This window comes from Tursiops truncatus, chromosome 11 (assembly GCF_011762595.2).
Source record: "Tursiops truncatus isolate mTurTru1 chromosome 11, mTurTru1.mat.Y, whole genome shotgun sequence".
Classification (NCBI taxonomy): Eukaryota; Metazoa; Chordata; class Mammalia; order Artiodactyla; family Delphinidae; genus Tursiops; species Tursiops truncatus.
The window spans coordinates 53,391,773-53,413,338 of NC_047044.1; the positions used below are offsets into that span (position 1 = coordinate 53,391,773).

General features: G+C 35.5%; 1 protein-coding gene across 13 annotated transcripts in view; it reads right to left on the reverse strand.

Moving 5' to 3' along the window:
• The window catches only part of USP15 (ubiquitin specific peptidase 15), a 128,182-nt gene that overhangs the window by 94,078 nt on the left and 12,538 nt on the right, over positions 1 to 21,566 (reverse strand). For 8 of the 13 annotated variants that reach the window (XR_012324312.1, XM_019952683.2, XM_019952681.3 and 5 more), the window contains exons 2-3: positions 14,379 to 14,506; positions 4,775 to 4,905 (exon numbers count right to left, since the gene is read on the reverse strand). Coding sequence is in view for 7 of the 13 variants with exons in the window: in XM_019952683.2 (XP_019808242.1) it covers positions 4,775 to 4,905; positions 14,379 to 14,506 (259 nt within the window). In the remaining 6 variants the exon portion in view is untranslated. Of the gene's footprint in view, positions 1 to 3,178; positions 3,316 to 4,774; positions 4,906 to 14,378; positions 14,507 to 21,566 lie in introns of those variants that run through there. The other 5 variants (XR_012324315.1, XR_012324313.1, XR_012324316.1 and 2 more) reach the window with 5 other exon arrangements.

The window sequence follows — 21,566 nt, forward strand, 5'->3', positions numbered from 1 at the left end:
CTTTTTCTTTTTATTTCTGATCTTTATCATTTCTTTCCTTCTGCTAACTTTGGGGTTTTTTGTTCTTCTTTCTGTATTTGGTTTAGGTGCAAGATTAGGTTGTTTATTCGAGATGTTTCCTGTTTATTAAGGTAGGATTGTATTGCTATAAACTTCCCTCTTAGAACTGCCTTTGCTGCATCCCATAGGTTTTGGGTCGTCATGTCTGCACTGTCATTTGTTTCTAGGTATTTTTTTATTTCCTCTTTGATTTCTTTAGTGATTACTTCGTTATTAAGTGGTGTGTTGTTTACCTTCCATGTGTTTGTATTTTTTACAAATCTTTTCCTGTAATTGATATCTAGTCTCATAGCGTTGTGGTCAGAAAAGATACTTGATACAATTTCAATTTTCTTAAATTTACCAAGGCTTGATTTGTGACCCAAGATATGATCTGTCCTGGAGAATGTTCCATGAGCACTTGAGAAAATGTGTATTCTGTTGTTTTTGATGGAATGTCCTATAAATATCAATTAAGTCCATCTTGTTTAATGTATCATTTAAAGCTTGTGTTTCCTTATTTATTTTCATTTTGGATGATCTGTGCATTGGCGAAAGTGGGGTGTTAAAGTCCCCTACTGTGAATGTGTTACTGTTGATTTCCCCTTTTATGGCTGTTAGTATTTGCCTCATGGTTTGAGGTGCTCCTATGTTGGGTGCATAAATATTTACAATTGTTATATCTTCTTGGATCAATCCCTGGATCATTATGTAGTGTCCTTCTTTGTCTCTTCTAATAGTCTTTGTTTTAAAGTCTATTTTGTCTGATATGAGAATTGCTACTCCAGCTTTCTTTTGGTTTCCATTTCCATGGAATATCTTTTTCCATCCCCTCACTTTCAGTCTGTATGTGTCTCTAGGTCTGAAGTGGGTCTCTTGTAGACAGCATATGTATGGGTCTTGTTTTTGTATCCATTCAGCCACTCTGTGTCTTTTGGTGGGAGCATTTAATCCATTTACATTTAAGGTAATTGTCAATATGTATGTTCCTATTCCCATTTTCTTAACTGTTTTTGGTTTGTTATTGTAGGTCTTTTCCTTCTCTTGTGTTTCTTGCTTAGAGAAGATCTTTTACATTTGTTTTAAAGCTGGGTTGGTGGTGCAGAACTCTCTCAGCTTTTGCTTGTCTGTAAAGGTTTTAATTTCTCCATCAAATCTGAATGACATTCTTGCTGGGTAGAGTAATCTTGGTTGTATGTTTTTCTCCTTCATCACTTTAAATATGGCCTGCCAGTCCCTTCTGGTTTGGAGTTTCTGCTGAAAGATCAGCTGTTAACCTTATGGGGATTCCCTTGTGTGTTATTTGTTGTTTTTCGCTTGCTGTTTTTAATATGTTTTCTTTGTATTTAATTTTTGACAGTTTGATTAATATGTGTCTTGGTGTGTTTCTCCTTGGGTTCATCCTGTATAGGACTCTCTGTGCTTCCTGGACTTGATTAACTATTTCCTTTCCCATATTAGGGAAGTTTTCAACTATAATCTCTTCAAATATTTTCTCAGTCCCTTTCTTTTTCTCTTCTTCTTCTGGAACCCCTATAATTCGAATGTTGGTGCGTTTGATGTTGTCCCAGAGGTCTCTGAGACTGTCCTCAGTTCTTTTCATTCTTTTTTCTTTATTCTGCTCTGCAGTAGTTATTTCCACTATTTTATCTTCCAGGTCACTTATCCGTTCTTCTGCCTCAGTTATTCTGCTACTGATCCCTTCTAGAGTATTTTTAATTTCATTTATTGTGTTGTTCATTGTTGCTTGTTTCATCTTTAGTTCTTCTAGGTCCTTGTTAAACGTTTCTTGCATTTTGTCTATTGTATTTCCAAGATTTTGGATCATCTTTACTATCATTATTCTGAATTCTTTTTCAGGTAGACTGTCTATTTCTTTGTTAGGTCTGGTGTGTTTTTATCTTGCTCCTTCATCTGCTGTGTGATTTCCTGTCTTCTCACTTTGCTTCTCTTACTGTGTTTGGGGTCTCCTTTTAGCAGGCTGCAGGTTCGTAGTTCCCGTTGTTTTTGGTGTCTGTCCCCAGTGGCTAAAGTTGGTTCAGTGGGTTGTGTTGGCTTCCTGGTGGAGGGGACTAGTGCCTGTGTTCTGGTGGATAAGACTGGATCTTGTCTTTCTGGTGGGCAGGTCCACATCTGGTGGTGTGTTTTGGGGTGTCTGTGGCCTTATTATGATTTTAGGCAGCCTCTCTGCTAATGGGTGGGGTTGTGTTCCTGCCTTGCTAATTGTTTGCTATAGGGTGTCCAGCACTGTAGCTTGCTGGTCGTTGAGTGAAGCTGGGTGTTGGTGTTGAGATGGAGATCTCTGGGAGATTTTCGCCGTTTGATATTATGTGGAGCTGGGAGGTCTCTTGTGGACCAGTGTCCTGAAGTTGGCTCTCCCACCTCAGAGGCACAGCACTGACTCCTGGCTGCAGCACCAAAAGCCTTTCATCCACACGGGTCAGAATAAAAGGGAGAAAAAGTAGAAAGTAAGAAAGAAAGAAAGAGGATAAAATAAAATAAAGTAAGGTAAAATAATATAAAGTTATTAAAATAAAAAATTATTAAGAAAAAATGTTTTTTAAAAAGTAAAAAAAACAAAACACTGATGGATAGAACCCTAGGACAAATGGTGAAAGCAAAGCTATACAGACAAAATCTCACACAGAGGCATACACATACACACTCACAAAAAGAGGAAAAGCGGAAAAAAAATCATAAATCTTGCTCTCAACGTCCACCTCCTCAATTTGGGATGATTCGTTGTCTGTTCATGCATTCCACAGACGCAGGGTACATCAAGTTGATTGTGGATATTTAACCCTCTGCCCCTGAGGCTGCTGGGAGAGATTTCCCTTTCTCTTCTTTGCTCGCACAGCTCCCGGGGCTCAGCTTTGGATTTGGCCCTGCCTCTGCGTGTAAGTCACCTGAGGGCGTCTGTTCTTCGCTCAGACAGGACGGGGTTAAAGGAGCCGCTGATTCGGGGGCTCCGGCTCACTCAGGCCGGGGGGAGGGAGGGGTATGGAGTGTGGGGCGAGCCTGCGGCGGCAGAGGACAGTGTGACGTTGCACCAGCCTGAGGCGCGCCGTGTGTTCTCCCGGGGAAGTTGTGGCAGTGGCGGGCTGCACAGGCTCCCCGGAAGGGAGGTGGGGATAGTGACCTGTGCTCACACATAGGCTTCTTGGTGGCGGCAGCAGCAGCCTTAGCGTCTCATGCCCGTCTCTGGGGTCCGCGCTGTTAGCCGCGGCTTGCGCCCGTCTCTGGAGCTCCTTTAAGCAGCGCTCTTAATCCCCTCTCCTCGCGCACCAGGAAACAAAGAGGGAAGAAACCACACTAAAGTTTGCAAATTATTTTACAAGTTGAGTCAATTCTAACTATCTTATTAAAAATAAATATATAGTCTCCTAACAGACTTCTTAAACTTTTTTTTTCTCCCTGTATGAATTCTTCATGATTCTTTATCTTCTTTAACTTGCTTATCAGACACAGATTTCAAGAAATGCCAGTAAGCCCTCTTTCAAGAAGAAATGCAAATGGAGTCCACAGTTGACCTGTTTACTGTACTATATGATATGCTACACTTATTAAGAAAAAAAAAAGTATGTCATTCAGGTTGAATTAATACAGTTTAACACATTTGAAGATACTCCAGACATATTACAGATTTTCCTTTATCCCAGGAATGAAGGTCTTCTTCTACATAGTTTTACAGCTGAGTAGTTTATCCTTCAAATAGTCAAAACACTCAATTCTCCAGCAATTATAGATAGAAATGATAGGCCATTACATATATATATAAATATATATAATTTATGGCTAGCATTCTTAGAAAATATGAATCTTAACTTTGAAATGGCTATAAGGAAAGACTGAGTGAAGTTAAGGAACAGAATTAAACTACACTAAACTAAATCAAAGGCACATTCACATTCTATTTAGAAAACGAAATTCAATTCTATACCTAAACCATAGATACACAAATATAAACTGTTAATATATTAACTTTGTAGGATCAGTTGCAAATAAATCCAAATATGGTTTGGACTATCAGAGGTTTATACCCTTGTGTTACATAATTCGGGTTTTTAATCGTTTTTATGTAGAAATAAAAAATCAGATAAATAATTCTGCTCCACCCAAATACACTATCAAATACTTGTGTAAGGCTGACAGATCTACTTTAAGCAGTTGGTATTATTCTACTATGGTGATACTGATACTTTCATAAATGAATTTTTAGTTAGTCAAAAAATTTAAAAAGTGGGTCATTTTTAATTTTTCTAGACTGTAAGTGTAAAACTTAAAATAGGGATAAGAAAAATATCTGCATTTTCAAGTTTTAAGAAAATTGTATGCTGTACAATATTTCTTCTACTTTTAGTTTCTTCATTATTTAAAAAAATTTTTTCTTTTTAATCAGAAAAAAAAGTCAGAGTCAGGCTACTTAAGTACGTAAACTCATGTGGCTTTCTGAAAGACCCTGCACCTCTCTACCTCTGTCCTCATTTCCTCATCTATAAAATGGGGATAATACTTACCTCAGAATTTTTTATGAGGATTAAACTAGTTAATGATGTATATGATGTGCTTATAACAGTGGCTAGCATATAGTAAACCCTCTATGTGTGTTAGTGTACAGTAACATTCTGATGGTCTTTTTCTCCAAGATAATTGAGGAGGCTTCATTAGTCACTGAAATTAACAAGAAAATGTGAACTAAGAAAAATATTTTTATTCAGTTATTCTTAATATGTACCTTCCGTGCTATTGGTTCCTGACCTTCCATCAATGTGTACCAGCTGACAAGTTTATTCCAGCCCTCAGTTGGCAACAGTATGTAATCCAATTCATCAATAAGATGCTCCTTAAGTGACTGGGCATCACCATCTACAAAAGGAAAAATAAACTCAATACATAAAAAGAAACAATACTACATAACTCTAAATACTTTGGTTGTACACATTAAAAATTACTTAAATTCATGGAGACTAACTCAGGTATTTAAATAATGAGTTTTGAAGAAAGCTCTGAAGAGGTTCACATCTAAGTCTACATATTCCAAAATAAACTGTTGCTTTACAAAGTTTCAATGTGTACCAGGCAACCAACAGTGTTAAAAAAAATAATTTTTCTTTTATTGGGCTCTTAAAAAAAATACTAAAGTGTAACTGTTAGCCAAAGGATCTGAATGAAGACTGTTTCCCAAATATTTTAAGTATCAGAGATTCCTCACATGGTAATAGTGATCGTTCTAGCATTAGCTGATGAAGAAAATTCAGAAGCAAATCAATAACCTTTAACAATGATGCCAAAGCACATGGGCTGGGAACCATGACGGAAATTACAAAAGGGCATCTCATTACTCCAGAGGGCCCATGATCTAGATTCCTCCACAGATCTAAAGTAGAGGTAGTTGTTCAGATATGGTTCTAATTCTATGATCCATTTTCAAAATTCCAGTTGAACTAGAAATGTAGTATAGGACAGGCCAGAGATAGATATCTATTTTAGATCAAAAAATATATTCAAGGAAATTGAGTAACTTGCCCCAAATCATTCAGAAAATTGCAGGTACTATGAAAGGTATTATTATGGAAAACCCTTTTATCTCAGTTGATTTTCAGAACAATATTATGAAGTAGATAGCTACATTTTACTTAGTAAATAGATTCAGATATTGATTAACTTGCCCAAGTTCACATATAGAAAACTGTAGAGACTGGACTCAAACATGTATCTGTTTATGCTAATATCCATTTTCTTTCCACTGTAACAGACTACTTTGAAGTAAATTTAGGAAAAGAAAAAAAGTTTAAAAATTAAGATTTCTATGCTATTCTCCACAATAATTCAAGATTTTGAGTAAATGATTTTATTATGTAACAAAATCCAAATAGTAATTTATATCTAGTGGATAAAATAAAATGATCAATTTTTGGATCATTTTTTTAGGAGGAGAACACCCCTAAACACAGAACCCCTAATTTTTGTTACTTCTGTGCTTATTGATATAAAATTGATATACAACAAACTGTTGCAGATTTAAGGTGTAAAATTTGATAAGTTCTGACATATCACTACAAGTGTGTAACCATCATCACCAAAACGATGAAGAGATCTATCAGTATCCCCCCCACACCAAAGGTTTCCCTGTAGTGCTTTTTTGTAATCTCTTCTTGTCCGTCCAGGTCTACTGTCCTGTCCCCTGAAAACCACTTATCTGTACTTTGCAAGTGTAGACTAATTTGCATTTTCTACAATACTATATAAAAAATAGTATGTACTGCTTTGTTTGGCTTTATTTATGCTGCATCATTATCTTGAAATCCGTCCATGTTTTTATGTATCAATAGTTCATTCCTTTTAATTGCTGAGTAGGATTTCATTATATGGGTATTCTATAATTTGTTTATCCATTCAGCTGTTGATGGGCATTTTGGATTGTTTCTAATTTTCTCTACTACAAATAACAGTGATGTGATCACTCATGTACAAGTTTTCATATGTAGAATGGTTGGTTCCTATGGTAAATGTATGTGTAGCTTTTTAAGAAATTATAAGGCTACTTCATTCCCAAAAACAGCGTATGAAAGTTCTACTTGCTCCACATCCTTGTCAATACTTGGTATGGGCTCATCTTTTAAATTTTAATCATTTTAACACATGTATAGTAGGACCTCATTGTGGTTTTAATCTTCATTTTTCTAATGACAATTGACGTTGAGTATATTTACACGTGCTTTTTTTCCTTTAAATTTTTATTTATTTTTGGCTGTGCGTGGGCTTTCTCTAGTTGTGGCGAGCCGGGGCTACTCTTCATTGTGGTGTGTGGCTTCTCATTGCGGTGGCTTCTCTTGTTGTGGAGCACGGGCTCTAGGTGTGCAGGCTTCAGTAGTTGTGGCACACAGGCTCAGCAGTTGCAGCTTGCGGGCTCTAGAGTGCAAGCTCAGTAGTTGTGGCACACGGGTTTAGTTGCTCCATGGCATGTGGGATCTTCCTGGACCAGGAATCGAACCTGTGTCACCTGCATTGGCAGGCAGATTCTTATCCACTGCGCCACCAGGGAAGTCCCACATGTGCTTTTTGAAAACACTATCTTCTTCGGTGAGGCATCTGTTCAAACCTTTTGTCTACTTTTTCCACTGGGCTTTATGGAATTGCTTATTCTGCATATAAATATTTTATCAGCGAGGTGATTTGCAAATATTTTCTCCCACATTGTGCTTTATTGTTTCATTCTCTGAACAGTGTCATTTGAAGCGTTTGTTAATGATGAAATACAAGCCAACAATTTTTTTATCAACTGTGCTTTTTAAATTCATATTTAAGAAAACTTTGCCTAACACAGTGTCACAAAATTTTTCTCCTATTTTTTTTATAGTTTTGGTTTTTACATATAGCTCTACGGTCTGTTTTGAGTTAATTTTGTATATGGTGCCAGGTATAGATCAAAGTTCACCTGTTTCTGGCAAATAGATAATGCTCAAGCAGCATTTGTTTAAAAGACTATCTTCACTCCATTTGTTTAAAAGACTATCTTCTCTCCTTACAACTTTCTGTAAAATCAATTGGCCATATATATGTGTGGATCTACTTCTGGATTCTCTAATCTGTTCAACTGATTCTTACCTCACACCATATACAAATATTAACTTAAAATTGATCAAAGACATAAATATAACAGCCCAAACTATAAAACTCTTAGAAAAAAACATAAGTTTTTTCTGATCTTGGATTAGGTGATGCTTTCTGACACCCAAATCACAAGCAACCAAATGAAAAAAACAGATAAATTGGACTTCATCAAAATTAATTTGCGCTTTAGAGGCACCATCAAGAAAGTAAAAGACAATCCACAGGTTAGGAGACAATTTTTGGAAATCATATGTCTGATAAGGGACTAGTATTCAGAATACATAAACAACTCTTAGAACATAATAAGTAGACAAATAACCCAATTAAAAAATGGGCACAGGATCTGAATAGACATTTCTCCAAAAAAGATATAAGCAGCACAGACAAGATACTTAACATCATTAATCACTAGGGAAATACAAATCAAAATAACAATAGATACCACTTCATATGCATTAGGATGGCTACAATAAACGAACAATGACAAGCGTTGGCATGATGTGGAGAAACTGGTACCCTACTTCTTGCTGGTGGGAATGTAAAATGGTGCAACTATTTTGGAAAAGTCTAGCAATTCTTCAAATAGTTAAACACAGAGTTACTATATGACCTAGTAATCCCATGCTTAGGTATAGATCCATGAGAAATTAAAATATAAATCTACACAAATATTTGTATGTGAATGCTCAGAGCAACATAATTCGTAATAGCCAGAAAGTGAAAACAACCCAAATGTCCATCAATTGATGAATGGATAAATTAAATGTGGCTTATCTCCATACAATGGAAAATTACTCATCCATAAAAAGAAATGAAGTACTGATTCATGCTACATGAAGACACTTTAAAATTCTGTGCTAAGGGAAAGAGGTCAAACGGTAAGGCCACATATTGTATGATTCCATTTAGATGAAATGTCCCTAAAAGGCGAATCCATAGAGACAGAAGTATACTAGTGATTGCCTATGGCTGGGTCTTGAGTGGGGATGGAGAGTGTCTGCTCATGGATACGAAGTTTCTTTCTGGGGTTACGAAAATTTTGTGGAATTAGACGGTGGTGATGGTTGTAAAACTTTGTGAATATACTAAAAAACAGTGAATCACAGAATTTAAAAGGATGAATTCTATGGTATGTAAATTGTGTCTCATTTTTAAATGAGAGAAAAAAACCTACTAGGAATGTGATTTGGAATTGTGTTGAATCTGTAGATTGAGTGGGGGAATTTAACAATATTGAGTTTTCTGATCCACTAACATAATTTCTGTCTTTATTTAGGTTTTATTTATCTCAGCAATGTCTTATAGTTTTTAGTTTACATGTCTTGCACATGTTATCAGATTTATCTGTATTTTATATTTTTGGTGCCACTATAAAATGTACTTTTAAAATTTCAATTCATGTTAGTTCATTTTTAGTGTACAAAAATACAATTGGTTTTTGAATAATGATCTTGTATTCTAAAGGCTAATCTCATTTATTAGTTCTAGAAGTTTTCTTTTTATAGATTCCATTAAATTTTCTACATAGACATAGGTGTATGTGAATAAAGGAAGATTTATTACTTCTTCTGATACAAGCTGTATGCCTTTTAACTCTTCTTCTTGCCTTATTACACTGCCTAGGCCCTCTAGTACAATCTTGGCTTGAAGAGCTGAGAGTAGACATCCTTGCTTTTTCCTGATTTTAGAGGGAGAGGACTCAGTCTTTCACTGTTGAGTATGTCTTCTGTAGGTTTTCCACAGATGTCCATTATGAGGTTGAGGGAGTTTCCTTGTATTTTACTCTTTTGTTTTATATGATATATTATCTTTGTAATATTTATTTCTCTATTTATACTTAATGTTTATTTCTCTATATATCCTCTTTATTGTTGGACTTGATTTACTAAAATATTGTTAATAATTGATTTATCTATGCTCATGAGGGATAATGGTCTAGAATTTTTTCTCTTGAAATGTCTCTGCCAGATTTTGGTATCAAGGTAATGACGGTTTCATAGCATGTATTGGGATGTATTCTCTCCCAATTTTCTAGAAGAGCTTTTGTTATTCAGGGCTATTCAGAGAATCCATTCCTTTGGAATGAGCTTTGGTAGTTTTCATCTTTCAAGAAATTTGTCTTTTTCATCTCATTTGTTGAATTTAATGGCATAAAGTTCATAATATTCTTTTATTCTCCTTTTGCTGTTTGTAGATTTCTGTATTGATGTTACCTCTCTTGTTCCTGATATTGGTAGTTGTGTCTTTTCCCTTTTTCTGGTGATCAAACTAGGTATTTATAAATTTTATTATCTTCACAAAGAACCAGTTTTTGGTTTCATTGATTTTCTCTATTTTTCTATTTTCTCTTTATTTCTGTTCAGAACTTATTAGTAGTTCCTTTCTTCTGCTTGATTTAGGTTTAATTTGTTCTTACTTTTAGTTTGAGTCAGAAACCAAGGTGAAAGATTTCAGACCTTTCTTTTCTTTATAGATGTTAAGGGCTATAAATTACCCCCCCACATACTATTTAGCTACCTTCCACAAATTTTGATATGTTATGTTTTCACTTTCATTTAGGTAAAAATACTTGCTAATTTCCCCTTTGAGTTCTTTTTGACCCATGGCTTATGCAGAAGTATGTTAGTCTCCAAACATCTGAAGATGTTCCAACTGTCTGTTATTAACTTCTTATTTATTCCACTGTAGTAAGAAAACATATTTCATATGATTTAAATCCTTGTAACTTTATTTATTTATTTTAAATTTATTTATTTATTTTTGGCTGCGTTGGGTCTTCGTTGCTGCACGTGGGCTTTCTCTAGTTGCGGTGAGCTGGGGCTACTCTTCGTTGCAGTGCACGGGCTTCTCATTGTGGTGGCTTCTCCTGTTGTGGAGCATGGGCTCTAGGCGCGTGGGCTTCAGTAGTTGTGGCACACAGGCTTCAGTAGTTGTGGCTCACAGGCTCTAGACCACAGGCTCAGTAGTTGTGGTGCATGGGCTTAGTTGCTCCGTGGCATGTGGGATCTTCCTGGACCAGGGCTCAAACCCGTGTCCCCTGCATTGGCAGGCGGATTCCTAACCACTGCACCACCAGGGAAGCCCCCTTCTAACATTATTGAGACAGGTTTTATGGCCCAGAATATAGTCTATCTAAATGCTTCATGTGTACACCTAAAAAGAATTTTCATTGTGCTGTTATTCAGTGGAATATTCTATAAATGTCAATTAGGACAGGTACGTTGATTTATTTCATTACTACTTTTCTGTCTACACATTTTCTATCACTTATGGAGAGAAGAATATTGAAATATCCATTATATAATTGTGGATATTTTTCTATTTCTCCTTGCAGTTCTATCAGTTTTTGCTTCATATATTTTCAAGTTATGCCATTAGCTGGGTATATATTTAGGATTATTATGTTTTCTTAACAAATTGTCCTGGCCCATTTATGATCATGAAATGAACTTTTATCCCTGGTAATGTTCTCCATTCTAAAACTTAACGTCTAACATTAATATGGCCATTCCAGCTTTCTTTTGATTAGTGTTAGTATGTGTATTAGTTTTCTATTGCTACATAACAAATAACCATAGTAGTTTAAAACAACACCCATTTATTATCTCACAGTTTTATGGGTCAGAAGTTCAGATGGGCTCAACTGGGTTTTCTACTTAGGGTCTTACAAGGAAGAAATCAAGATGTCACCAGGCTGGTCTCCTATCTGAAGGCTCTGGGGAAGAATCTACTTCCAAGTCCATTCAGACTGTTGGCAGAATTCAGTTCCTCATGGCTACAGTTATGAGGTCCCTGTTTCCTTGCTAGCTGTGGGCCCAATGACTCTCTTTGTTCCTAGAGGATGCCTGTCTTCCTTCTCACGTAGTCCCCTCCATTTTCAAACCAGCAATGAGTCCTTCTCATGCTTTGAATCCTCACTTCTACAGCTACCAGCCAGAGAAAACTCTGCTTTTAAAGGGCATGCACGATTAGATAAAGCTCACTGGGATAATCTCCCTTTTGTCATATAATATAAATAATCACAGGAATGATATCCTATTCTCAGGTTCCACTCACACTCAAAAAGGAGATGATTATGTAAGAGGAGGGTCACTGGAGGTCAGTCTTACAATTTTTCAATCTCTTAATCTATTTGTATCTTTATATTTAAGGTGGGTTTCTAGTAGTATACAGTTGGGTCTTTTTTTTTAATGCAATCTTACAGTCTCTACTTCAAATTGGGATATTTACATTAAATACGACTGTTCATAGAGCTGGGTTTAAATCTACCATCTTACTATTCGTTTTGTATCTGTTTCATCTGTTCTTCGTTCTTTTCTGCTTAAAAAATATTTTTTTAAACATTGCTATTTCTCCTTAGTATGCATTGTATTTTTCTGTTTCTTTGCATTCCAGGTAATATTTGGTTGTATCCAAGAAATTACAAATTTTATCTTGTTGGATGCTGGATATTTTTTGTATTCCTACAAATACTCTTGTGTTCTGTTCTGAGATGCAGTTAAGTTACTTGGAAATAGTTTGATACTTTCAACTTAGAAGGATAAATTTTGCCCTTCTATAGAGGCAAACCCATTCTCTGCAGTCTACCCCGTGATTTATAAGGTTCTCCACTCTGGCTACTGTGAACACATTATTCCTGGACCTTTATGAGTGAAACGGAGGATACTCATCAGTTAGATCCATTAAACTATAACTGTAACCTGCCTTTACTGATCAAGCACACTTTAATTGTTTTTATAAAAACTTGCATGTCCTCCAAGCTTCGCATAACCTAAACAATAAGATAGTTGCCTGAGTTGTTTTTCAGGAACTTGAAATCAGCTGTGTTCAGTTCTAGGTGGAGCTAAGACTGGTTAAGACCACCGACTGTCCAACTGGGCTTGTGTGAGTGTCCGCTTGGTGACCTTTTGACATGAAAGGGCCAAAAACTCCACCCTCAGCACCTGCTAATGCCTCCATTTTCTGAACATGCATCCCACAGAGAAGCAAGTAGCTTAGTTGCACCTGCACAGAACGACTATTACCTCACTCTTTCCTTATCACCAATTACCTTTTCCCACGCTCCCCACACCTCAGACCACCCTGCTTCTTTGTTCCCATAAATACCCTGAGCCTCTTGCCATCAGGGAGGCAGATTTGAGATTTGTTCTCCCGACTCCTCACTTGGTTGCCTTATGAATAAACCCTTTCTCTGCTGCAAACCTTGGTATCTCAGAATTTGGCTTGCTGTGCATCTGGCAAATGAACCTGATTTGGTAACATGAACCTAAACGATTGTTCCTTCTAATGCTTTTTTTGTGTGTGTGTGTGTGTTATGTGGGCCTCTCACTGTTGTGGCCTCTCCCGTTGCGGAGCACAGGCTCTGGACGAGCAGGCTCAGCGGCCATGGCTCACGGGCCCAGCCGCTCCGTGGCATGTGGGATCTTCCCGGACCGGGGCACGAACCCGTGTCCCCTGCATCAGCAGGCAGACTCTCAACCACTGCGCCACCAGGGAAGCCCCCTTCTAATTCTTTTGGATGGTTCTTTCCTTGGCCTTGGGTAGCTTCCTCACATACATGCACTGGTCAACAGTCAGCTCTAGACTTATAAGAGAGCTTCTATAGATCTCTAGGACTCTCTCTCTCCTTGTGTGCTGCTCATTCCTCTCTGGTACTCTGCCCTGAGAACTCTGGCTGCCTTGGTCTCCGTGGACTCCAAACTCTTTCCTCAACTAAGGGGGGTTGCCAGGCTTTGCGTGAGTTTCTCCTTCTGTGCCGTGTCTTGGAAACTCAGTGCAGTAAGCTGAGGAAATCATAGGGTTCACTTCATTTGTTTCATACCTCCAGGGATCACTGTTCTTTGTTGCCTGATGTCCAATGTTTTGAGAACCACTGTTTCATGTTTTTTGTCAGGGTTTTAGTTCATTCAAGTGGAAGGATAAGTCTAGTCCCTGTTATTCCATCCTGGCCAGAAATGGAAGTTCTGGTACTTATGTTTTATTTTCTTTAAATGTTATGCGAGTTTTAGAAGAGCTGGCAAGTAGTAAAGGTTGTAGAAGATTAATGAAAAAATCCAAGAATGTAACCATATACCACTGATCCCCAACTTAAAGAGAAAAGTCATGTGCCCATTAGCAAAATAATACACAGTACAGCATTTCCCCCAAACAATAAGATAGTGCTTTCTAATTTACATTCTAGGTTTAAACAATAATAAACCCTTACTAATCAGAAATGACAAACAGGATTTGTCATGATACAGAATATAACTAATTATAACAAAATAATCTGAATTCATTAGGTCAAATCTATAATACAGTCGGCCCTCTGTATCCATGGGTCCTGAATCTGCAGATTCAACCAACCCTGGACAGAAAATATTTGAGGGAAAAAAAAATTTCAGAAAGTTCCAAAAAGAAAAACTTGAATTTTCCGTGTACCAGCAACTATTTCCATAGCATTTATATTTTATTAGGTATTACAGATAACCTACAAATAATTTAAACTATATGGGAGGATACACAGATCATATGCAAATATTATGCCATTTTATATAAGGGGCTTGACCATCCATAGATTTTGGTATCTGAAAGGGGTCTTGGAATCAATCCCCGCATGGACACTGGGGGATGACTACACAAAGAAATTTCTAATTTACCAATTTATTTACATTAACATTTTCCATATTACTACAACATACTGAAACGAACACATTTACAACCTGACTGAAAGAAGGAAATAATACCTTTAAGAAGCCCAGAGTTATCAATGGGTCCAGGATATACATTTTGATCTCCCATCTGGTATTTGTCCCAACTGTCAAAGCCAACATATTTTTTCCACTGTTTGAACCAGCGACTATCGACTAGGTACCTAAAAAAGAAGAGAAATCGGTAAAGGAAAATACCAGGAACTATAGGAATAGCAGAAAATCTGCCTATTTTTTATATTTTATTTTATATCAAAGTACATGTCTACTTCCAAGGATTACTGAGAATAACTATAATGTCACAGTAGTAGAAGAAAAATATTTCACTTGTATAAAGTATTATTTCTATTGTTCTGTAAAGTATCTGCTAAAGACAACTATTAACATATACAGGGCTTCCCTGGTGGCGCAGTGGTTGGGGGTCCGCCTGCCGATGCAGGGGGCGTGGGTTCGTGTCCCGGTCCGAGAGGATCCCACGTGCCGCGGAGCGGCTGGGACCGTGGGCCATGGCCACTGGGCCTGCGTGTCCAGAGCCTGTGCTCCGCGGCGGAAGAGTCCGCGCCAGTGAGAGGCCCACGTACCGCAAAAAAAACAAAAAACATATACATTAAAAAAAATCCTTAACAGCATTTAAAAAAAAATTAAATAGCTATTCAACAGAATATTTACCAACTGAACAAAAATTCAAATGGTAATTATAAGAATCAGTCAAAATAAAATTTTAAATGCAACATGGTAAAATATAAATATGGAAAATGGTTCTTTTGTAAAAAGTATGTTAATTTTATATATTTAACTGTATCTTTTATGGGGTAAGGAAAGCAATTATTAAAGGTTTCCAAGATTGATTTTAGTAATTATAATCAAAGCTTAAAAGAAACTTTAAAAATAATTAGCTTCTTTACCAACAAAAGTTAATAACAACAATACTGTCTCCAATTGTTTCTCATACATTAGTAAAATCTGCTGGGGCAAGAAGGACTGGTTTTTAATTGATTTCAAAAGTGTGATACCAAGCACTATAATAAGCATTACTGAAACTATATTCATCTTACTTTCAAATACCTAAATTAGTTTCTCATCAGATGACCAGTGACAGAAAAAATAAAATAATGGTTCTCTAGCAAAGAAAGCATAAAAAATTATAAATCTGAAAAACTTTACGAATTGATTTATATTATACCTACTATGCTTTGCCACTGGTTCATAATTATTTTAAATTTTTTTCCAGAAATACCTTCCCCACACTTAACCAGGTTCAATCACAAACAAAAGCAAAAGTAGAGATTAACAAGATGTTTAAAGCCCACATGTATAACCAAGTTTTTTAGAAGAACATCATTCTAATATTTCTGTGCTTATAGCACTATACATATAGCACTATAGGAATGAAACACTACAGTTATGTTTGAAGCAAAGGCACCAACATAGCAAAACTCCACAATTCTTAAACAATATTCATCAGCAGTTTAATTCCCTAAAAGTGGGTAAGGCAGAATTATCTATACATGAGTATTCCAAACCCACTATCAGGGTTACACAATGGAAAGCCTCCAAATTGTAGATTTTGATATTTATGAGAAAATAAGAGTTGAAAAACTAAGTTTTAAGAAAACTCTGTTTCTAAGATAAATAAAATAGATTAGACTAGCAATGAATTTATATGTTAAATTGATAATAAAGAAAATTATACTTAATTGTATATCACCCACTAAAATTTTTTTAGACTCTTTCTCCCTTGCAATTTAAACAAGATATTCAGACATTCCATTTGCTTTCTTTGCAAATAAATGTCATACTAAGCGATCTTTCCCCTACTCCATTCATCTATTTTTCTATCATTGTGCCAATTTAATTGTCTTAATTACTTTTATATTGATATTATTTAGGGCACGTTCCCCCAGCTTCTTCTTGTTGCAAACTGTCTTAACTATCTTTGGCCATTTGCTATTCCCTATGAATTTTAGAATCAGTTAATCAAGTTCCACAAAAATCCCTATTAAGATTTTGATTAGAATTGTGCTGAACTTATAGATTAACAATAATACTATAATTTAAAATGTCATTTATAAAACTTACATTAAAAACTATTTGTGGAATACTGTCCAAGTTCTATTTATATTTACTTAAAAGATATTTCTAAAAGATGACGTTTTACCTCCCAAAGTATTTAATAAATTCTTTAGTTTTAGTGCAGGGTTGCATTGGGCAGAATTCATCTGCTGCCATAACATTTCTAGTTCAACTTTCTTTTTTAGATCTTGAACTGAGTGCTTTCTGTATAATGAAACCATTATGAGAGGAAACTCTCCCAACTGATGAAAATTCAGCTGTTTTTAACACTACCTTCAATTGAAAATGGTCACCATATTTCTATTACAGGCACCTATAACTTACTTGTAGAATGTTGTCATGAAACATGAGGGAAGTAGAAAAAACAGGAGCGTCTATTACTGAAATAATGTGTAGTTATAGATGCACCCTTGAAATTAGATGAACTGGACAAATAAATGAAAAAAATTATTTCAAGACATTTACACGGATTTGTTGTACTGTAAAAACTCTAATCGTAATCTATTAAGAATCTGCCCAAAACACAAGATTCCTTAATTTTAACTCATAAAAGATTCGAACAAAATCAATAATAGCTCACTAAGTGAATAATAGCTCACTAAGTGAACAAGGACTTGAATTTATTTTACATTCTCAACAGCACTCTTAATCCTTGATATGCTATTAGGGTCCAGATGCACCCAACTTTAGCTTCTGAGTTTCTCTTTTGAATAGTTATAACTATTTGTAAAGATTAATACTTCGTGGCTTTTATTCTTGAAATATCAGTCTTTACAAATAGTTATAACTGATTTTAACATGAAGTCTAAAATGCTTAACATTGTCTAATAGGTCTTGCATGATCTGATCTGCTCCTACTTACCTCTCCAGTCTTAACTGGTACCATTTTTCTTTGTGCTGAGATCTAGTTCCTGGACACACTTTTTTCTGCCTCATGGCTCCTTCTGCCTCAAATATTCTCCTACTGCTCTCAACACCTAGTTAACTCTTATCATCTTTCAGATAGTTTAACCATCACTTTCTCAGGGAATCCTTCCAAAAGCTTCTCCCCATTTCCTCTTAGTTTGGAAAAGGAAAAACAAGATGGCAATCTCAGTCTACTAGATCTCAAGACTCTTTATTAACTAACAGGGATTACTTTTAATAATAACAAAATAACTAACATTTGAGCTTTACTCTTGGGCCAGGCACATACTTCTAAGCACTTTAATATATTGGCTCATTTACTCCTTTAACTACCCAATGAGGTAGGCACTATTATAATTTCATAGGCACACAGAAATTAACTTGCCCAAGGTTACAAAGTTAGTGCCAGACCTGTGATTAAGCAAATGTGTTATTAGCATAGGGAGAAGTGGAAAGACCAATGAAAATAGCACAAAGAAACAAGAACCAGGCTCAAATATATGTGGAACTATGCTGCATGCTAAAATCATTACAAACCAGTGTAGAAAGATCTGGCTATATATACGGGAAAAATTAATTAAGGGCTCTATACCTCACATATGTAGTCAGTTCTATTCAAAAAAGCTTCTTACGAAAGCCTGAATGTGTTCAACATGATTGATATACAAGGGAACAGTAACACAAATTCAGTGCATGCTTAAGCACTACTTCACCCATAAGCAGTGCGAGGACTAGGGTGAGGCAAGTGAGATCCTAGGGACCCTAACAGGGAGTGCTTCCTTAAATTTTACACCCTAGGTGCCTTGCTTGTCTCACCCTCATCCTAAGTGAAACAAACACTAGATATATGTGGAAAATTTCCCAGCTACACTGAGCGGCACAGGTATGCACAAAACATACATTTTAAACATCTACTTACATTCACCATGTGTGTTATGAACCACACTCTCCACATCTGGTGTTACAACTCCTTGGCAGATTTCGGATAACCCTCCTACCATTTTACAATCCCACTTCAAGCATGTCTCATCTTTTTCAAAATAAAAATACCATATTTACTGCAGTATTAATGTATTTATTAACCATTTAAAATGTGTAAAACCATGCTACCATTTTATTATCTTTTTTTAAAAAAAAAAAGGGTCCCTGAAAAATTTTTTAAAGCTCTGTGCCCCAACCCTATTTTTCCCGTATGCCCTGTGGTTTTTATTGCATGATTTTGCATATAGCACAGTGATTCTTAGGTACACATGCTGCATTACAGCAGAAACTTACAAAAGTACATTGTAGTTGGATTAAAAACATAAATGTGAAAGCAAAAATATAATTTTTTAAAAGATACAGAAGAAAATCCTTATTACTTCAGAATACAGGAAGAGTTAAGACAAAAAACAAAAAATCTCAAAGGTAAAAGCTGATAAAATTGCGAGGTTAAAATGATAAGTTTCTGTTCAACAAAGGCACCAAGTAAAGAAAGATACAGATTGGGAGAGATACTTATACTGCCTATAATCAACAAAGGATTAGAACATGAAAAACTCCTTTAAATTAATTTTTTAAAAAGAGAATGCAAAAAAAGGGCAAATCACAGAACATCAGAATGGCCTCTACACATATGAGATGTTCAATCTCATTAGCAGTATGAAAAATACCAATTAACACCATACCACATCATTCTCATGAAATTGGTGAAAACACAAGCACATGCACATGTGTCAATAATATTAAGTGTGGAGAAGATGTGTAGTAACTGCAACTCATAAACTACCAACTGGGGTATAAACTAGAATCCTCATTTTGGAGAATTTGGCAATATTTATTAAAGATGAAGATGTGCATACCATAGAATCATGTATTGCCGTTGCTAAGTTTTACCCTACAGAAACTCTTGCACATATTTACAAGAATACAACTGAAGAATACATAACGCAGCATAATTTGCAAATGGAAAATTGGAAAAAAAACCCAAACCAATATTCATCATTCCTACCAAGAAATACTACCCAAAAACTAAAATGAAAAATACTACATGTACTAACATGGATAAATCTCAAAACTGCAATGTTGAATTAAAAAATACAAGCTGCAAAAGGCTACATGTAATATAACACAAACATATTAAGATAACATAGATATGCACACACAGTACAACTATATAAAAATTTTAAACATGCCACAAATAATATTATTCATAAATCCATGCATATATTAAAAATATAAGCAAAGAGAATAATAAAAATCAATTTCTGGATGGTGGCTCCCTCTGGCAAGGGAGGGAACGGGTTAGGATTAGGGAAACATGTACAGGGAGATTCAACTGTATCTGTAATGTTTTATTTTTTTAAACTAAGAAAGGAGTACACAGGTGTTTTGTTATATTTTTCTTTGTATTCTGAAATATTTACTATGACTAATATGTTTTCCATTTAATATAGAATAATAGTTTATATATATCTTCATATATATACACAAAATGAAATGGAGTCAAATGTACAGACTATGAATAATGCTGCAGTCAACAAAGCTGATAGATTCAGCAAATGAAAATTTCAAGCATAAAAATAGGATAAAAAATAGGTAGAGCAAAATGTATAAAATGCATAGCTTTAGTTTTATTTTTTAAAGAAATTTATAATTTTCTATTACCTCATATTTATCTTTTACATTTTATATTACCTCTTCCAAATCCAACAGATGAATTTGCATTAGATTTGAACAAAAAGCTTACATAAACTCTGAAGAATTTTCTTTAGAAAGACATGATTTATTTATTTCCAAATTGATCAAATTATGATTCTGATATATAGTAATGTATTCATTTTCAAGAAATATTTCCTTTTGGTAACTAACGCCTAGTAAGTAAGCCAGAAAAGTAAAAAATGACTGGCTGACATCTCATAAGAAAAGAAAAGCACAAAGTACAGAAAGTAGAGATTATTACCCTTGATATCTGGGAAGATAATATAAGCAAATCAATAAAAAAAATCCTAAAACGGACAGAAATACTGATTTTGAGCTGATCAAGCTTTAGTATCAAATATTACATTAAACTATAGACTTGCAACCATCTAAAATTCAAGTAAATACTAATGTGCAAACATCTTGATAGCCCAAAGTACAGAGTAGTTATTAATCGCTTTACGATAAACAGACTAAGTTTCTTACACAAAGGAGTCTATACCTTATAGATGAAACTAAAGGTGAAATATTTCTGAATAATATTGAGCCACTTGACTGTTCCCATATAAAAAGCTATGAAGCAAATGTACCAAAATATGCTCAAGATCATTTTACTTTTGACTGAGGCCTCTGGCTGTGGCTTAATCACTGTCATTCCCCTGTTTCAGTGGATTACAAGGGATTTTATGACGATGCCTCATACTAGGTCACAACTGATGATTCTCAAACACTAGTACATCGATATGAAAATATTTTGATCATGTTATTATCTGAGTTCAAAAATTACTAAAGAAAATTTCATGGAGATTAAAGATCTATGGTCTTCAATCAATATCTCAAGTCCTTTAAAGATGACCTACAATCCTCCAGCATGTCTCCATTTAGCCTTCTCTATTTCCAATAATTTGCCAGTTTCATTAAGTCTCTAGCCCATTAGGCTGAATAGGCAGCCTTGCTGCTTACTTTTCAAGGAAGTAAAAGTCCCAACATTCTTACTGTTTTGTTCCACACCTTTATCATACCTGATTCCCTTATATATCGTGGAGGATATAACCCTCCTTAAATCCAAGGCTAATAATTTTTGTTCCTAGTCTTTGGATCTAATTTCCTTCTGCCTCCTTGGAGACTTACGTCATTAACAGCCCCTATTCTCCTTGTTTCTCCCTCTATCTTTTCTCTCTCTTTTTAACTTAGCATATAAGAGGGGCCAACTCTTTTCCCCATTCCCCCCACATAACCTCCCAACTCACATATTCATTTCCTCTTCTATCTACCCCCATTTTTCTGACTTGTCCCCGCAGCCAAGCTCTCCTCAACCCTCACCTGCTCTTCAACCTAGCACAACAGATCTTCCTACCTCAATGGGCTCTCAAAAAGGTTCTCACTAAGTTACCAATGGCCACCCTAACAAATCCAAAGGATCCATAATTTTATTACTATATCAATGCTTTTAAAAATAATCTGTGATTCTACCTTTCTGGGTGGGAGGAATATATATATATTATATTATATCTAATAATAGTATAATATAATTAATATTGTATTAATATGATAACAGTAAATATA